The sequence below is a fragment of the Miniopterus natalensis genome, chromosome 3 (assembly GCF_054644295.1).
Source record: "Miniopterus natalensis isolate mMinNat1 chromosome 3, mMinNat1.hap1, whole genome shotgun sequence".
Lineage (NCBI taxonomy): Eukaryota > Metazoa > Chordata > Mammalia > Chiroptera > Miniopteridae > Miniopterus > Miniopterus natalensis.
Window position 1 is genome coordinate 63,040,517 of NC_142083.1, and position 17,942 is coordinate 63,058,458.

General features: G+C 34.8%; 1 protein-coding gene across 1 annotated transcript in view; it reads right to left on the reverse strand.

Moving 5' to 3' along the window:
* Window positions 1–737: 737 nt before the first annotated feature.
* Window positions 738–17,942, reverse strand: part of PGGT1B (protein geranylgeranyltransferase type I subunit beta) — a 44,469-nt gene continuing 27,264 nt past the window's right edge. Inside the window, exons 7-9 of the mRNA XM_016224922.2 lie at window positions 10,696–10,880; window positions 4,867–4,975; window positions 738–1,265 (exon numbers count right to left, since the gene is read on the reverse strand). Of these exons, the coding sequence (XP_016080408.1) occupies window positions 1,084–1,265; window positions 4,867–4,975; window positions 10,696–10,880 (476 nt within the window). The 3' untranslated portion in view covers window positions 738–1,083. The remainder of the gene's footprint in view (window positions 1,266–4,866; window positions 4,976–10,695; window positions 10,881–17,942) is intronic.

The window sequence follows — 17,942 nt, forward strand, 5'->3', positions numbered from 1 at the left end:
TGACTTACCTGAAAATATAAAAATATAAATGCCCATGTACGGAGCTAAACCATTAAATTTACTTGAGTGGTCCTGCTTTTTCATTAAATTTATACTTATTAAATTTGAAAAAATTAGAAAATTATCAGTTTGAAATTAGAAGAGCTAAAACATGGGACAACAAACTAAAAAAAAAAAAATCCAAGTGGCTAAAAATAACTCAGTTATAAAAGTACAAGTATAATTTATAATATCACATATCTCAGAAAAATAAACGAAACCACTAACTATCTTTTCCTCCAGATAATACTGTTTTCTCCCCATAAAGGAAAAAAAAGGAACTAGTAATTTGAGATTAAAATCAAACATAACTGTTATTCATCCGAGCAACATCTAAATAAATGATCTGCATAGCACAAAACTTTTCCATTCACTATCACATACAGTTAAATTACTTTTCCCTCAGGTACATAATAGTTTTCTTAAAACAATCTCCCTTTAAAAAAGTACTGTATTAGTTAAACCCATTCATTCTTGCTATGAGGTTAATTTCATTTATATAGGCCACACAAGTTTAATTGGCACACACTTATGAATGAGACAAAATAAGTCATTTTTCTTTTTAAAAATTATGGGATCAATTGTTTTCAAGAATAATCCCAGATACTTAATTCAATTTTCTACCATCAGCAATCAAGCTTTTTAAATGATCACTAAGTGTTCACCCAAAGATTATCAATGCTATGTGAACTGTAAACTTGTTTTGAAGATTTCTGTCTATTTTATAATATGATACATTTGTACTAAGGGGTTTTAAAAAAGATAACCTACATACACACAGTTAATTTTCCTCAAAGAACTTCTTAGAAATACAGTATAAACATTTAAGAACCACAACAGAGTCCACTGTGGTTCAAACTTCAAAGATTTTCTTGAAACCCACTACAAATACTGGCTCAAGACCATATCCCAAAGTGACACCAGCACAAGATTTGATTGTAAGACTATACCTCTTAAAAAAAGAGCACACTTGGTTATACATGGCTTTTAACCTTGAGCTACAGTTATGCTACAAATCCCCCCACCCTCCCAATCTAAAGTCGGTCATGTGGAGATGTGTACATTCTCTGAGCACTGGTTAGAGTCCTTGGTTTTCCAGCTCTGATGGAGATCTCGAAGACGTTCAGAAGTCCGTGTGCTTACATTCAGGGCGGGATGAACTTTACAAATTCCACTTTCCTCCATTAGTGACAGGCCACAAATCCCAAAGTATGCATGCAAAGCATCTGAAAATGAGGCATTTTGTCACAATAGGCACTCTGATTTGTACATTACAAAATACTTTAGCTACATATCTACGAGCCCATCACTACATTAAAAATAAGTTTAGAAAAATTCTAAATATAGTTTTAAAAATATTGGCTTTCATAAAGTCTCAAAGATCAATTTTTTTAAAAACCAGATGATCAAAATCAGATATTTTATTCAAGATAATAATATTCACAAAGGAAAACAGTTCCTGTTGAAGAAGTGACATTTCCAACATCCTCAGTGATTAAAGAACAAAAAGGAAGAGTAGCAGTAATATAAAAAAAGACTTTTCACTATAGTGGATTTCTCCTTTCACTTACTACAAAAATATGGAAACAAGGGGCTTTAACTTATCATAACAGGAAAATATTTTCTTAAAAAGTACAATGAACAAACCTCTGAATCTAGGGAGCAGTACCCTTCCCCTCCAAGTTTTACTTCCGACAGTACCTAAACCATAGATTATCCTAACACTGTGTTGAAAGAAAAGGCACTTAAGCAAAATAATGCATTCTGGAATGCTGTACCATATTTAATTTTCCAATTTAGGGTACTGTCAGTCATTCTAAAAATATCTGACCTGAAAATAAAAACAAGCTTACATTCTACTTGGCTATAATCATGTGAGTGTTCATACCATAACAATTCTTCTACACTGTCCTCACTAGTTTCCCATCTTTCAGGGGTCAGCAACCCTCTTCCACTAAAGTGGCCACTGAAATCACAAGGCTGCTGCCTGCCCGAGAGCCTTATATGGACTTCCAAAAAGCTCAGACTTCTGCAGTTACGGGAACACTACAAAAAAGATTTTGTAGCAGTAAAAATTTTTTTCTATTTTTGATTTGGCCATCATTTATGACCTCAAGAGTTATTAAAGTCCAAAACATCTTACCAAGTAAAACTTTGTCAAAAGAATTAAAGAAAAAGTTTTACTTACACGAGTATCATTTACTTTTCATAACAGAATGACAAATAGTTGTGCGTACTCAATGTTACTTGTGAAAAAGTTACTTCACTAATGGAGGCCCATGTTAATCCCCTTTTGTCTTTTCAGAGAATGCTTGGGTTTCTTCTGGCTCATTTTCCTCTAATTTTCAAACCACAAAAATTTTTGATTTTCCCTGTACTATTATATGTTCCTTGCAGTTACTCTAAAATTATAAAAGACACAGAGCAACATTAAATTTTATTATCTAAAAACAAGAAAACTTTTCCAGAAAAATATGGAATAGAAAGAGAAATAAAATACACCCAGAATAACATAAAATAGGGCCTTACACTTTCCAGTTAATGTAAAAATAAACTTATTTTTTTCTCAAAAGGATTTTTGTAAAATCCAGTGAACCAGTTAATTGTTTCAAACCTCAAATAGTTAAAAAAACAACAACACTTCTTATCTGTAAGTGGTAATGTATTCAAGCACTTTAGATGCTGAATACATATAAAACCATTCTTTTCTCAAGTACCCCCTACTAATGTATATAAAATCTCTTTGTGCCAAATCTGCTACTAGATTTATTCGAACCAAGAATAAGATAATTTTAAAGACTTGTTTAAATGACTTTTATAAAGGCTCTAGGAACAGGTTTCAGGTCTATCCACATAAGTTCAACTTATCATACAAAGACTTTCTATGATCTGTAGTGTACAGGCTCTGAAGACATTGTAACATATCTGTAAAAAGTATTACATCCAAGTATTCACACAAATGTTGAAGTTAGAAACTGATCTCGCAAGAAAAAAGCTTCAAGAATTTTCGTTTTAAAAAGCTATTGTAAATACTCAAAATGTATTTCAAGTATACAAGAAATGCTTTCTAAGAGACTGTCATTATTTGTTAAAATAGCACCATGCACTGACTGAAAAAAATGACATCAAGACCAAAATAATTTTCTTGAGTCCCTTTTCTAACATATCTCTGGCTATGTGTTATAGAAACCAAAACTTTTAAAATATTATTTTGCTTTAGAATTAAGAACATTGTACATTTTTTTTCTAAAGAAGAATATTTTGCATGAAAATACAAGTATGGATGTGAAGAAATATTCCTGTTCATTTCAGGTACAAAATATGATTTCATGAGACCCTTATTTATTTAATTCAAGTACATATTCTGACCATAGCAGTTCAATGATAGGATATGAACTGAAGAGGTTCTAGGCTAATAATAAAAACTATGATTCTATAGTAATGCTGCAAAAACAATCATTCTTTGAATCTAGTTTCATATTATTTATAGCTAATAATTTGTCAACTTGCTTATCAAAAGTGTCAGTGTTCTGAGTTCTTTTTAAAGAACTATCAAAGTGAGTTTTTGGAAGTTATAAATAGATTCATTTTGCTGGAGTTAAAAACATAATGCGGAGGGGCCAGTAGCATGAAGAATGATGCTAGAGGTGGGAGAGGAGCCAAATCCCAGGAGGGCCTTGTGTGCCATGCCAAAGAAATGACTATGAGTGCTGAGAAAGTCTTTGAATTTTTAAAATAGATTTAATAGAAGAGTTTAGATTCGAGGTTCTCAACCTTTTTTTACATCAGAGATCCCTTTGAGAGTCTGAAAAAAGCTTTGGTCCCCTCTCCATGTGTGTACATACACACATGCAAAGTGTCAATGAGGGGGACTAGGCTAGAGGCAGGATGACTAATGATAAGATTTCTGCAGAATCCTAGGCATGAACTTGGGTCTAGCGCCACTAAAGTTTTGGGGTCAGATGGAGCATAGAGATAATGAGTTCAGCTGGCAGAAGTCTGAAGGGCCTGTAGATGGCATCCGTGTAGTTACTGAGCAAACAGTTTTATATTAAAAGTATAAAGCTTGTAATAAGGTTTGGAAAATATCAGAAATATACACATATTTTGAAGAAATGCCATTATTAGCATAGATTTTTCAATATTTTGGAAAAAAACATTTAAAAGTGCTTATGAAACACAAGAATCCTTTGCCCTTCACATCTATACCCATTCCTGAGTTTGGAAAGCATGGAATATCATATTGTTTGAATTTATTTGGTTCCTAGTTTTAGATAGTGAATGGTGCGAGTTCACATAGTAATGTATTCAGCTAAAAGAATAACCAGAATCTGCCAAAATTCAGAGAACAAAAGTCTAAACAGTGAGGGACACACCTGTATTCAAGACTTGAGATTTCTGATATAATAATTTCTGAAAAGAGCAAAAACGGGTTCCTCCTTTTGGATTAAGAGCAATTTTTTCTATGTAGCTCAAGTGATAGCTAACAATCCTGAAGATTTTGGATGGATCAAATGATTCTCTAATTTGGACAGGGCTTATTTAGACTATCTGATGCCTTATTGCCTCAAATGAAATAAAACATTGCTAAGTAAAATATTTAGAAAATGCAAACAATACCAATACATCTTAATAATCAAACCCTTCCTTTATAACCCCAGCACCCTAAGTCTACCCTAAACTTAAACAATTTACCTTTTAAAAAACATTATTTTTAAGTTTACAACTACAGTTAAATTTTCTATATGCCCTTTCTGACAAAGATGCTTGAAGGTTTAGTCAAGAAATAAAAAGAAGAGTTTTGGATTCATACAAAAAATAAATTACCTGGATGACTATCTGGCCACTTGGCAAATCCCCCTACAAGGCGATCTTGCGTTGACAAGATGTAATTTCTATTTTTCTCAAAGTTAGTGTACTGGAAAATTTTCAAAAGCTGAAATGACATGACAAATATAAATTTACTGACATAAAACTTTCATATCAACCATGGGCTCAATTTTCAGATATATATCATTTAAATATGCTTTTCTCTAGCTAAGACTCTCAGAGCAAACCTCTGGGGAGTTGAGCACTTAAAAGCAGTCAACCACATGATCTTGTTTATTATTGTATCAAATCTACTCTCCTGATTTCTTGGCCCACTCACTGTATCCTTCTTTTGAACCATGCCCACAACCCCTTTTCATCACAACTTCCCCAATCTGTTCAACTTCTTCAGTCACTGAAAAAACTACAATTTTGTCTACCTATATTTTAACTCTTATGATAAGCTTTCGAGCTATTTAAGTTACAAACTGGTAGTAGCTAGAACTAAAAATATTTCATAAAAGAGCAACAAAAATTATTAACCAGATGCTAGAGACAGCTTTGTTTGAGAATAGTAAAAAAAATTATAGCTCTTTAATTAGGAAAGATAAAAGATGAGACAAATATGATTTTAGCATAAAAGTTATATAGCTTAAAGACTGAGGACATGTACTATTTGTTCTCTCTTAAGATCCCATTAAATAGAAAAAAATAAAGAATAAATCAAAGTGTAAAGAGAAGGGGTGGTAAGCAGTACGCAAGAGAGTTCAAGAAATTTCTGTAAGACACAAAGCATTTGAAAGTGTGTTAATGACTCAGAGAGGCACAGAAGATATCAGTGATTAACGAAAAAGCACTATTTCTCAAAAATAAAAACAAAACCAATAAAAAAATGTTATGATACAAATAAAAAACAAACATATTCATTTTGATTTAATTAATAGAATACAAGGAGAGAATCTTTAGAGTTTTGATGCTGGAAACATTTTCTATCAAGTGGCACATAGATCATTACATAAAAAGAAATTATAATCTTAACACTATACTTGGTTCAGCAAAAAACAATATTTATGTAATCATAATAAGTGATTATTGGTTTTTAAATTTTAGAATCAACCTACAGGTGAAGCATAAAGTATTTTATTGTTTCTGTACAAAATGTGAATGTTATCAAATTTGACATTATAAAAGTAAAGGTAAATTGGCCAAATCAGAAGATAGAAGAGGAGAAAAGGTTCAGAACTAAAAAAGAAAAACAAATACACATACATACAAAACTAGTAACAACTTGCTGAAAAAAAGGAGGCTAAATTTTCATTTTTCATAACTGGGAATTAAAGACAATGTGTAATGGTGATGAGTCAAGAAATCAGCATATTATTTAAAGTTATCCACAAGAATTAAAGTTTTAAAAACTGAAAGTGGTTGAGTTTAGAAAGCTGTCGAAGACTACCAAGGTCATAACAGAACAACCCCAAAGTCAACTTGAAGGGCCTTTACTGGCTAAATATGGGACAATTTGAACATTAAAAAGAACAATGTAATGGATTAAAACATACAAAATATGTTAAAGTTTATGAGTGAACGATGATACTGAAAAGGAAAAAAAGCCTAAAACCTAATTATTTTATTGGGAAACTTTAGGGGATGCTAAGGAACCAAACTCACTGTACTGAATGAATATTATTAAAATTACGAGAAAGAATTAAGTATTTACCTGCCTTTTTCTGCACCAACTATACTTTAGGGTAAATTAATTCGTCTTTATAAAATAATCCTAGTTAATAAATTTAAAAGAAATCATAGAATATTACCATTTTGCAACTCCCAATGACAATGGATTTAAGCAATGATTTTCAATGACTGCTAAAACCTTTCTTTAAAAAGTGATAAGGTTTATACACACCAGCAACAAATAATCCAAAAGAAAATTAAGAAAGCAATTCCATTTACAATGGCATCTAAAAGAATTAAAAATTTAGAACAAAGATGTCCCATGCTCATGGACAGAAAGACAGCAATGTTAAGAAGTCAATACTATACAAAGCAAAGTATAGATTTGAAGCAATCTCTATCAAAATTTCAACAGCCACTGTGGCTCAGTTGGTTGGAGCCTGGTCTTGTGCATCAAAAAGTTTGCTGATTCGATCCCTGATGGGGGTGCATATGGGAGGCAAATCTGTATTTCTCTCATACATTGATGTTTCTCTCCCCACCCCCCCATCTCTCTCTGAAATCTGTAAAACATATCCTCTAGTGAGGATTAAAAAAAAAAGTCAACAGCCTTTTTTATAAGAAATGGGAAAGCCAAGCCTCAAATTCATATGATATTGCAAGGAGCCCCAAATAATCAAAACAGTCTTAAAAAAAATAAAGTTAGAAGACTCATATTTCCTCACTTGAAACTTACTACAATTAAAACAGTATGGTACTGGCATAGGGACAATACACATGGACCAATGGAATAGAACAGAGAGCCTAAAAACAAACCCTCACATATACGGTTAGCTGATTTTCAACAATGGTATCAAGATCATTTAATGGGAGGAAAACAGTCTTTTCAACAAATGGCACTGAGAAAGCTGAATATCCACATGCGAAAGAATGAAGGTGGATCCTTACTTTATATCATATACAAAAATTTACCCCAAATAGACCTAAAGCTTAAACCCAAGAGCTAAAACTATAACTGTATTGTACTGTAGGGACTTTAACATTCTACTGACTTTACTGGATGAATCTTCCAGACAAAAAGTCAACCAGGAAATAGTGACTCTAAATGACATGCTAGATCAGATGGATTTAATTGATATTTATAGAACATTTCACCCCAAAGATGCAGAATATACATTCTTTTCAAGTGCACATGGGACACTCTCAAAGACAGACCATGTGTTAGGACACAAAATAAGTCTCTACAAGTTCAAGAAGACTGAAATCATATCAAGCATCTTCTCGGACATTTACACCATGGAATACTATGCAGCTGTAAAAAAAAAAGAATCCTTTACCCTTTGAGACAGCATGGTGGGACCTGGAGAGTATTATGCTAAGTGAAATAAACCAGTCAGAGAAAGACAAGTATCACATGATCTTATTCATATGAGGAATCTAATGAACAAAATAAACTGACAAACAAAATAGATCCAAAGACAAAGAAGCATGCAACAGACTGACAAATCTCAGAGGGGAGGCAGGGGTAGATGGGGAGAGATTAACCTAAGAAATTATATGCATATATGCATGACCCATGGACACAGACAATAGTGTGGTGAAGGCTGGGGTGAATACAGGGTGGAGGGGATCAACGGGGGGAAAAGGGAGACATCTGTAATACTTTCAACAATAAAGATAAATTAAAACATAAAAAAAGGAGCTAAAACTATAAAACTGTTAGAAGAAAATTTGGGGATTAAGCTGCATGACATTGTATTTGGCAATGATTTCATGGATATGACAACCAAAAGCACAGATAAGACCAAAAAAAAAAAGGTAAATTGGACTTCATCAAATTAAAAAACTTTTACGTAGCCAAGGACATTATCAACAGAGTGAAAAGGCAACCAGGAAATGGGAGAAAATATTTGCAAGTCATTTATCATGATAAGGGATCAATATCTACAATACATGAAGAATTTGTACAACCCAACAGCAAGAAAACAAACAACCTGATTTAAAAATGTGCAAAAGACTTGAGTAGATATTTCTCCAAAGAAGATACACAGATGGCCAACAAACACATCAAAAGATGCTCGACATCACTATTCATTAGGGAAATGCAAATCAAAACCACAAGATAACACTTCACACCCATTAGGATGGCTATTATTAAAAAAACAACGACGACAGAAAAAACAAGTGTTCATGAGATTGTAAAGAAACTGGTACCCTCATACATTGCTAGTGAGAATGTCAAATGGTGCAGCTGCTATGGAAAAGTCTGGTGGCTCCTCAAAAAGCTAAACATAAAACTACCATATGATCTAGCAATTCCACTCCTAGGTAAATATCCAGAAGAAATGAAAGCAGGAACTTGAACAGACATTTGTATCTAAATGTACCTTTTTTAAAAAATTTAGTTTTGATATAAATGTTGTTCCAGATGTACAACATAGTGATTAGGCATTTATATACCTTACAAAATGATCACACTTGTAAGTCTAGTATCCATCTAACACCATCCACAGTTATTACAATATTATTGACTATATAGCCACCTTAACAATAGCTAAAATGTACAAATGACCCAAATATCTATCAACAGACAGATGGGTACACAAAATACGGTATTTACATAAAATAAATATTTATTACTCAGCCATAAAAAGGAATGAAATTTTGACATATGATACAACATGGATGCACTCTGAGAACATTATACTAAGTGAAATAAGCCAGACACAGAAAAACACAAGTCATTTCACTTATAAGACACATCTAGAATAGGCAAATTCATAGAGACAGAAAGTACAACTGAGGTTGGAGGGAGGAAAGAATGGTGATGTAATGAGAGTTATCATTTGATTAGTACAGAGTTTACGTTGAGGATGATGAAAAATTTTTGGGCATAGACAGTGGTAATGGGTTACACAACATTATGAATGTAATTAACGCCAATGAATTGTACACTTACAAATAGTTAAACTGATAAGTATTACATTATGTAGATTTGACCATCATACAAAAAAGAAAAAAAAGCTAATGGGGAACTTTATAATGGATAAATCAGGTCTGACAACTCTGGAGACCTTTGCATAAAAGGAGAGACCACCAGAGATGATGCGCCTCCTTCAAGTGATCCACTAGGAAACATATACCATCAATGACTGGCTATTAAAAGAAATTATGGTTGATTTGTAGATGTGATAATAATACTACAGTTCTGTTTTTCAGAAACGATATTTTTGTTTAACAAGTACACTGAAAAATTTTCAAATAATTTAAAACTGGTATCTGGGATTTACCTTAAAATAAGGGGAAAAGTAGTGGGTAGTAAGTAGTATGGATAAAGAAAAGCTGGCTTTGGGATGAAAATTGCTGAGACTGCCTGATGGACGTAGAGGGATTCATTATATACTATTCCCTCTACTTTTGAGCATGTTGAAATTTTCCATAATTAAAAAAATTAAAAATGGTGTGGGAGAGAGGGAGGCGGCTCTTGCCTTCATTTTAAATCATTCTGTTTTCCGAATTCATTTCAACCTTAGGTATGAATTTTTGTCTAAGAGGAAAAATTAGGAAATTACATAGAAGATGAACATAGACTTTTGCTAGATTCCAGAATATCACAACTAAGTGATACTTTTTAAAGGTGAAAGGCAATTTTAAAAACGAGAAAACCTGTAGGTATTTAGTGGCTAATAACCTTATGGAATTAGATATATCAAAATGTAGTAGAGATGGGGAAAATGTATGAACATACCAACCAATACATTTCTGAAAGTTTACATAAATAAATAAACAATAGAAAACCTTAAATGATTTTTAAAGAAAATGACTTATGGTTTGTCTTTTAAGATTAGTGTCTTCCCATGAAATCTTTACTGGTATGCTTAGACAGATCCCTGCTCTAGGTGGACTACTGGTCAGTTTCAGTAGCAAGTTTTTTTTATATCTACTTTCTTACCTGGGCCACTTGGATTTTATAAGAATGGAAATTTTCAAGTAGTACAACAGATAACTGAATTCTATCAAAAAACCATATAGACACTAGCTTTGCCAGAGCAACAGGAAAAACTTAGTAGCTTAAACTTAATAATATTCAATGAATAGTCATAGACCAAACCCTTTAAACACAGCTGGTATTAACAGAAAGTATACATTTCTCATTTTTATTATTTCTCTTACCTTTAGAGTTGCTCCCACCCAAAAAGAATAACAGGTGTCTACAGGCTTATTTGGTCTTCCATGATAGCCATTTTGTTGCCTCATTATACACCATCTCTTTATCCTGTTCAATTCTTTTTCTGAAAAAACTTCTTCTAGTTTACCCATGAGACACAGCGATGCAATGCCACAAAAAGTTGATCCTCCTGTTAATCAAAACCACACAATTTGTTACACTTCAAAATAGATGAGTAGGAAAATAATATAAAATGGTTGGGGGAAAAAGGGGTTAAATAATTCTAGACAATAGTAAAATAAAAGTAGCTTAAATTTAAAAAACAATAATTTTAAATAACCACTGAACACTAAAGTCTTCAATACTAATCTGATGAAACAGAAAATAATTTAATATAATTTAAAGCTATAAAAAACATTTTACTTATGAAAACAAGTAAGGCTTAGGGAGACTAAAGAACTTGTTCAAAGTTATATGGTTAATGGCAGAGCTGAAACTAAAACGTAGGACAAACTACTATTCCCTTTCCAGGGCTCTACCACCTAAGTCTGATTTTAATTCCCTTAAAGACAGTGTATTACTTATGAATTGAGGTTCCACCTGCCTGAAGCTACAGGCTAATTTTCACATATAACATAAACAAGCTAGAAGATGGTATGCAGATGTGATTCCTAGATGGTTTTTGAAATTTAAGAAAGGAAAGTTTGAGCGAGGATAAGAACGTGTGGGCAGGGGAGAAGAAAACTGTAGCTGGAAGTAGATACACAGTGAGTATCCACACTCACCCTGGTAGGCTGAATGATGCCCCCCAATGATATTCAGGTCCTAATCCCTAGAACGTGTGCATGTTACCTTACATGGCAAAAAGGTCTTTGCAAATGTGATTATGTTCAGGATCTTGAAATGGGGAGATTATCCTGGATCACCTGGGTGGGCCCTAAATATAGCCACAAGTGTCCTCATAAGAGGGGAGCAGAGGGAGATTAAACTACAGAAAGAGGAACCAATGTGACTATAGAAACAGACTGGAGTGATGTGGCAATAAGTCAAAGAATGCTGGTAGCCACCAGAAGCTGCAAGAGGCAAAGGAACAGATTCTTCCCTGGAGCCTCCAGAAGTAACCAGCCCCCTGACATCTTGATTTTAGCCCTGTAAAATGCAGTTCAGACTTCTGGCCTCCAGAACTGTAAGAGAATACATTTGTGTTGTTTTACATCCCCAAGTTTGCAGTAAAATGTTATAGCAGCAATAGGAAACCAATATGCTTACAAAGGTAAGTACTTTCCTCAGGAAATGAAAACTCAGTACTTTTTCATAAAGAAAAGAAACAACACTTTTCACTGGGACTATTTGTTGTCAACTCCAAACAATTTTAAAACACTTGCATTTCTAATTTATTACAACTTCACTTAGTAATTTTTATTTCAGCTATTTAAATAGATGACAGTTCCTAATATTCCTTATCCTGTAACTTTCCTTTTGGTGACAAATCTTGAATGCATTCTCTGGAAAACTGAACATTTCCTGCAGAACATTTAAGGCAGCTATAACATCAAATGGATTACTGTAAGTAAAAACTATTTAATCTTTAGAATTTTTCCCAGTTAGCTAGGAGATCTATGTTAGTCATGAGTAAATTAAAACAGAAAAGTAAAAAAATTATCATAACCTTTTCGAGTAATTTATAGTAAGCAACTATCAATCTTATTTCCTCTTCAATAACCTGCTAGTTTCAATTTTTCTTTCATGAAAATCTGGCCATGACTTCAGGTATTATATCATTAAACTTAAAGCTTCTAATAGTAATGAAACATTTAATTGCTACTATCTAAATTACTTGTTAGGATTCTTTAAAGCAAACCAGCACAATTCAAAGTAAAAATACTTTTTACTTTGCCCAAATCACCAAATTTTGAAAATATTAATTCCTGAAATTTGGGCTCTGAGTAGTCAAAAACAGTAATTACAAAGTCTATACTTTAAATTAAAATTCATTTACCAAAATTTACTCCTAAAAGGTTCTTGTTTCACATAAAATTCTAAAAAAAAATTAATTAGTTTCAAAAACCTGGATTAAAAGCAGTATGTTAGACATAAAAACAGCAAGAAACACAGTAACATCTTAACAATAAGTAAATTAAGAAATATTATAAAATAGCAGGCATAAGAACTCAAATAGAATATCCTCTGGGGGGGCTAAATAGGATTAGATCAACAATTCCTACAAGTTTCAAAAAACTTCAAGAATATTACATTATTATATTCAAGTATAATACAAGAACTGCTTCTCATAGTGATGATCTGAATTTATCAAGAAAAGGTTAAACTGTGTTCATTATGCCTAGGTTGTAGATGAAAATAACCTTCCTTATCAGAGGTATATAAAAGGAAAACTATTAACGCACATACAAATAAGAGAAAGATTTCCACCTGAAATTGCTAAAAGTTTGCCACCTAAAGTGATATGCTTCAGTTATATGAATAATTAATGGAGCACAATATCTCAGTAATAAAATATCACAGGAAGGGACCATAGAGGTTCTCTTTTAACAGCCTTCTTCAGTTCTTCCAGGTGCACGCTAATGGTGTTCCTGACTCGAGTTTTTCATGCTATAATTTATTTATATTTTAAAAGTGTAACACAGTTGTAAGTTAACTTATTGTTCCCATAAGGTTTTACAGCTCAATCCTAAGCATTCTCTTAGTATTTATTTGTATATATCAAATTATCTGAAAGAATCCATGTGCTCTGAAATGTGTAATTTAAGATGGTCAACTAAGACATAGCTAGAGGTAAAGTAGAAAGCTAACTACTTTCGTTACATAAATAAGTACACCATTTTACATTTCAATATCACACAAAAAGGGTTAAGTGAGGTAAATTCAAAGAAGTTGAATGCTTAGATGAAATTAGGCCAAAGAGAGTTTATTACTTTTCTTTTCAATTAAAACTAGGTATTTTAAAAGAATCATAGAATCAAGTTATCTAACTTTTACGTTTATATTATGCATCCTGAGAAAAAATAGTTTTAATCCTAGCAAAGCAGGTAAATCCAATTCTTCCCAAACACATGAACTGTACTATCATAAGAGAATCACTAGGATAAATCGAATCATCACATGATCATGGCCTAGAATGATATAACGTGCCTGTTTAGCTTTCGTGATAAGTGGGCTCCATGCTAAGCAGCAGTTTGAGAAGATCAGATGAATTAACAAAACAAAACAAAACAAAAAACAATGTATTAAATAACATTTAGACTGCAGAATTAGGAAGAAAAGCACATTAAGAAACTTGATTATTACCAAACTGTAGCAGAAGTACATTATCACAAATTCAGCCTTTTCAGCTTTGAAATGCAGAGTGCAATGCAGGATAACCAATTCATTAAATATTTACTGAACAACTACAACATACAAGGGCATATGGATAAGACATGAACAAGACACAAGTTACAACTTAGCAGAGAAGATCAAGTAAACCAAGCTAAGTACCATAAAAATGGTATGAACCAAGTATTACAGAAATATAGAAAAAGGAGATACTGCTCAGGGCTTGGGAAGTGGGGGCGGGGGAAACAACAGATGATGAAAGATTTTCAGAAAACATGACGCTGGAACCCGGCACAGAAAGATGGGTAAAACTCTGAAGGTTAAGAAAAGGGAAACAAAAGGCAGGTGGAGGGGAAGCATCTCAGGCAAAAAAAAAAAAAAAGAGTACTAGCAAAATCCAGAGGTGAAGAGGCATGGAGGAACATTGGAGAACATATTCTCTCTACAGTCTATAATAAATTCTCGGCGTAAAATGGCAATAATTATTGCAGTGGTTTTGTACTGTAATAACTTGGCTATGCTAGAACTTCCAGTATGGCCTGAAGTTGGAGAAATCTATAAAATTGTAAGGTGGAAGTAAAGCAGCAGCCAACGCCCTGGCTATTTTCAGGGGCAATAAGAGACACAGGCAGAGGTGCTGGCAGATCCTGTTAATCTCCTTCCACATAGTTGGAATCCAAGTTTTTCTTACTTCTTGCCCTTGTGACACCAGGCCCATAAATGGATGTAGAGCAATAGCCCTCCACAGACTCCTCCACCACAGTCACACTCTGGCAGCTGCATGTGTCTGGCTTTCCAGATTCCCCTGCAAGGTCTCACCTGTTCACCTGTGCCAGTGCTTCAGGAGAGCTTTTCAGTGACTTTCCCCCGATCGACCAACTACTCCTTTCAGACCCTGACTCCTCCTCCATCTTCTCCAATGCTGTAAAATCTTATTCCTGTACTAAATCCTTATTCTTTAATATTCACAGTGGTTTTGCTTCTCTGATTGAATCTAATACAAAGATGACCACTCTCAGAGGGCTGGTGTGAGGATTAAATGAGACTAAACGGTAGCTGGCACAGAGCAGCAGTTAATAAAAAAAATTCTCTTCCTTTTCGTCTGTAGATCAATCACCAAAACTGGTGACTTATGGGGGACAACTGGTGTGACTAGCAAATTTTTAAAAAAAGACAGAACAAGGGATTAAACACCCAAAATTCTGCATTTCTGGCTTCTCTGGTAGTAGTTCCACATTCCTGAATAACAAGGATAGGCACGGGAGGAAGACGAGGAGAGGAATGGTTTAAACACGAGCAGCTTGGGATGCTAAAGAGATAGCAAGGAGGAAAAGCCTGGCAGGCAGAGAGAAAGGGCTATGCAGCCCGGAAACAATAGCACATGTTTGGAAACATAGTTTGGATGCCATCAACACAGGGATGATTGATAAAGAACCATCTGTTGGTTCATTTGTCTGTGCGCCACATGTGTTACAGGGGTGGGGATACGACAGTGAATAGGACAGGCCCAAATCTCTGTTCTCATGAGTCTTACATTACATGAAGAGACAGTGAACAAACAGCTAAAATATAAGTGATATGGAGAAAAATAAAGCCAGAAAGGGGGACAGGGAACAGGGTTTGCATATGTGGTTGGTTTGCGATTCTAAATAGGGGGTATGTGGGTGGTTTGCAATTTTAAGTAGGGGGCTTATCCAAAAATATCACATGAACCAAGACCTAAAGGATGTGAAATAAAGCCAGGTGTATGCTAGGGTCGGGGGTGGAGGAGTCTATACAAAAAACAGCAAGTACAAGGGCCTCGAGATGTAGAAAGGTACACTGCCCAAAGATAAGAAGAAAGTGGAGCTGAGGTAAAGAGGTCAGAGGAAGAAACGAAAATGGTGAAGGAGCCAGAAACAACTGGTCAGGAAGCAGGACAAGAGGAATGTAGTATTTCAAAAAAGGAGAGGTTAATAGCTTCAAATGCTTCAGTAAAGAGAAGATAAGAAATGAGAAAGAGATGCTGGATTTGAAACAAATATCACTCAGAACTGTAAGAGAGAAACTTCCTAAGTCGCTGAAGGCTCATACAGAAAATTAAAGAATGAGCCATTTTTGTGGAAGGGCAAATGGTATATTTGGACCACTATTCTGAAGAGATTAACAAGAGAAACTCGCCCTCTAAGGAATAGGCCCATGCCTTTCTGTTCCCCTCTTTGTTCCCCCGGGAGTTACCTTTGCCTTTCTCTCTCCTAAGCTCCAGGGGCATGTCTTCTACCTCTATAAACTGTTTCCTGAGCCTTCGCTGCCCAGCTGTCTCACTTTTACTACACCTCTGTAACTTTTTTTTTTTTAATATATCTTTATTGATTTCAGAGAGAGGAAAGGAGAGGGAGAGAGAGACAGAAACATCAATGATGAGAGAGTCATTGATCAAGCCCACAACCCAGGCATGTGCCCTGACCGGGAATCGAACCCTGATCGCCTGGACCCTAGGTCGACGCTCAACCGCTGAGCCACACCCGGCCGGGCACCTCTGTAACTTTCTAAGTAAACCTTCTCTTATAATTTGAAAGAAAAAAAAAAAGAACAATAGAAAGAAGAGAAGGGAATGTACAATGACTTCACAGGTGACCAAACTGCAGGACTACTATTTAGGAGGAGGTTTTACTTACCAGTAGAGGGACAAAATGAGACAGGGGAGGAAGGCTATACCAAAGTCCTCCAGAACAGTTCTTCTCAGCCTATCTAACCTCAGAGCACAAAAAGAACAAGAGTATCTGATATTCGTAGGACATACTGAGCTGTACTGAGGAGGGTGCTCTTGGCCAGAGGCCACCTTACCAGGGGCTCCAGACACCCAGGTCCTGCTTGGCTGCCCCAATGGCTGACAGAGCAAGAGCTTGGCACACCTAGAAACCATTTGTGGTAAATCAATGTACTGCAGCACTCTGATTAGGAAGCCCTCCTCTAGGGCTTTAGGCCTCAAACCTACCATGTCAAATTTAGAGATATAAGAAGGACGTAAGCTTTTTGGCATGAATCACAGTCCATCACTGATGATCTTGATGGGTACAATCCTAGGCAAGTCATACTGACTCAAAATTACTACTTGTGTGACATAACAAGATTTTTTTTCCTGACAGGACCCCTCTCTGTTTCACATCCCATCCTACAGAAGGTAATCTCAATTTCTTGGGAACAACAGTGTCTGTCCCATAGGTCTCCTATACTGGTAAGGTGCCTCCTCAGCCAGAGTGCCCATTAACACCCTTTACAACAGTGAGCACCAGACCCTGTCTCAGAAATTCTTATAGATGCCAGATTTCCTCTTTGTGCAACTACAAGTATATCCTTCCTTACCAAGCAGTGATGACAAGTGACATAATTGCTATTGCCAGCTTGCCCCACTGCCAATCTCATATAAACTTAGGCACACACAAGAATTATGGTGTCCTAATTACCATATGGCCTTGGAGGAAAATCCAAGACAGTCTTCTATACAGTCCTTAGTGCTACACACTACAAAAACCTACATCGAAAGAGGGAGTAAAGATGTGAGAGAGTGAAAAGATACCTAATAGGACAAGGTTCCAGGGGAGATATAAGGATATGGGATCGAAGAATATATGTTAAATATATCTTTTTATATATGTTTTATAGTTTACAATCCACTTTACCTCGTATCTCTTATAATCCTAATAACAACCTTAAAATAAAAAGATACAATTATTTCTACTCTGTTGATGAGGAAGTCCTTAGAGGTACTAATTGAGGAGCCAAGATCACACAACTAGTGTCAGGGATGAGACTTGAAAACTGACTCTTTCTACTGTATCACACTGGCAGGGGGATGGACACAACAGGTGAGCACAAAAAAACCCTGCTGTGATGAAGAGGAAATAAGGAGTTCACTCAGAGAGACTGCTTGATTTGG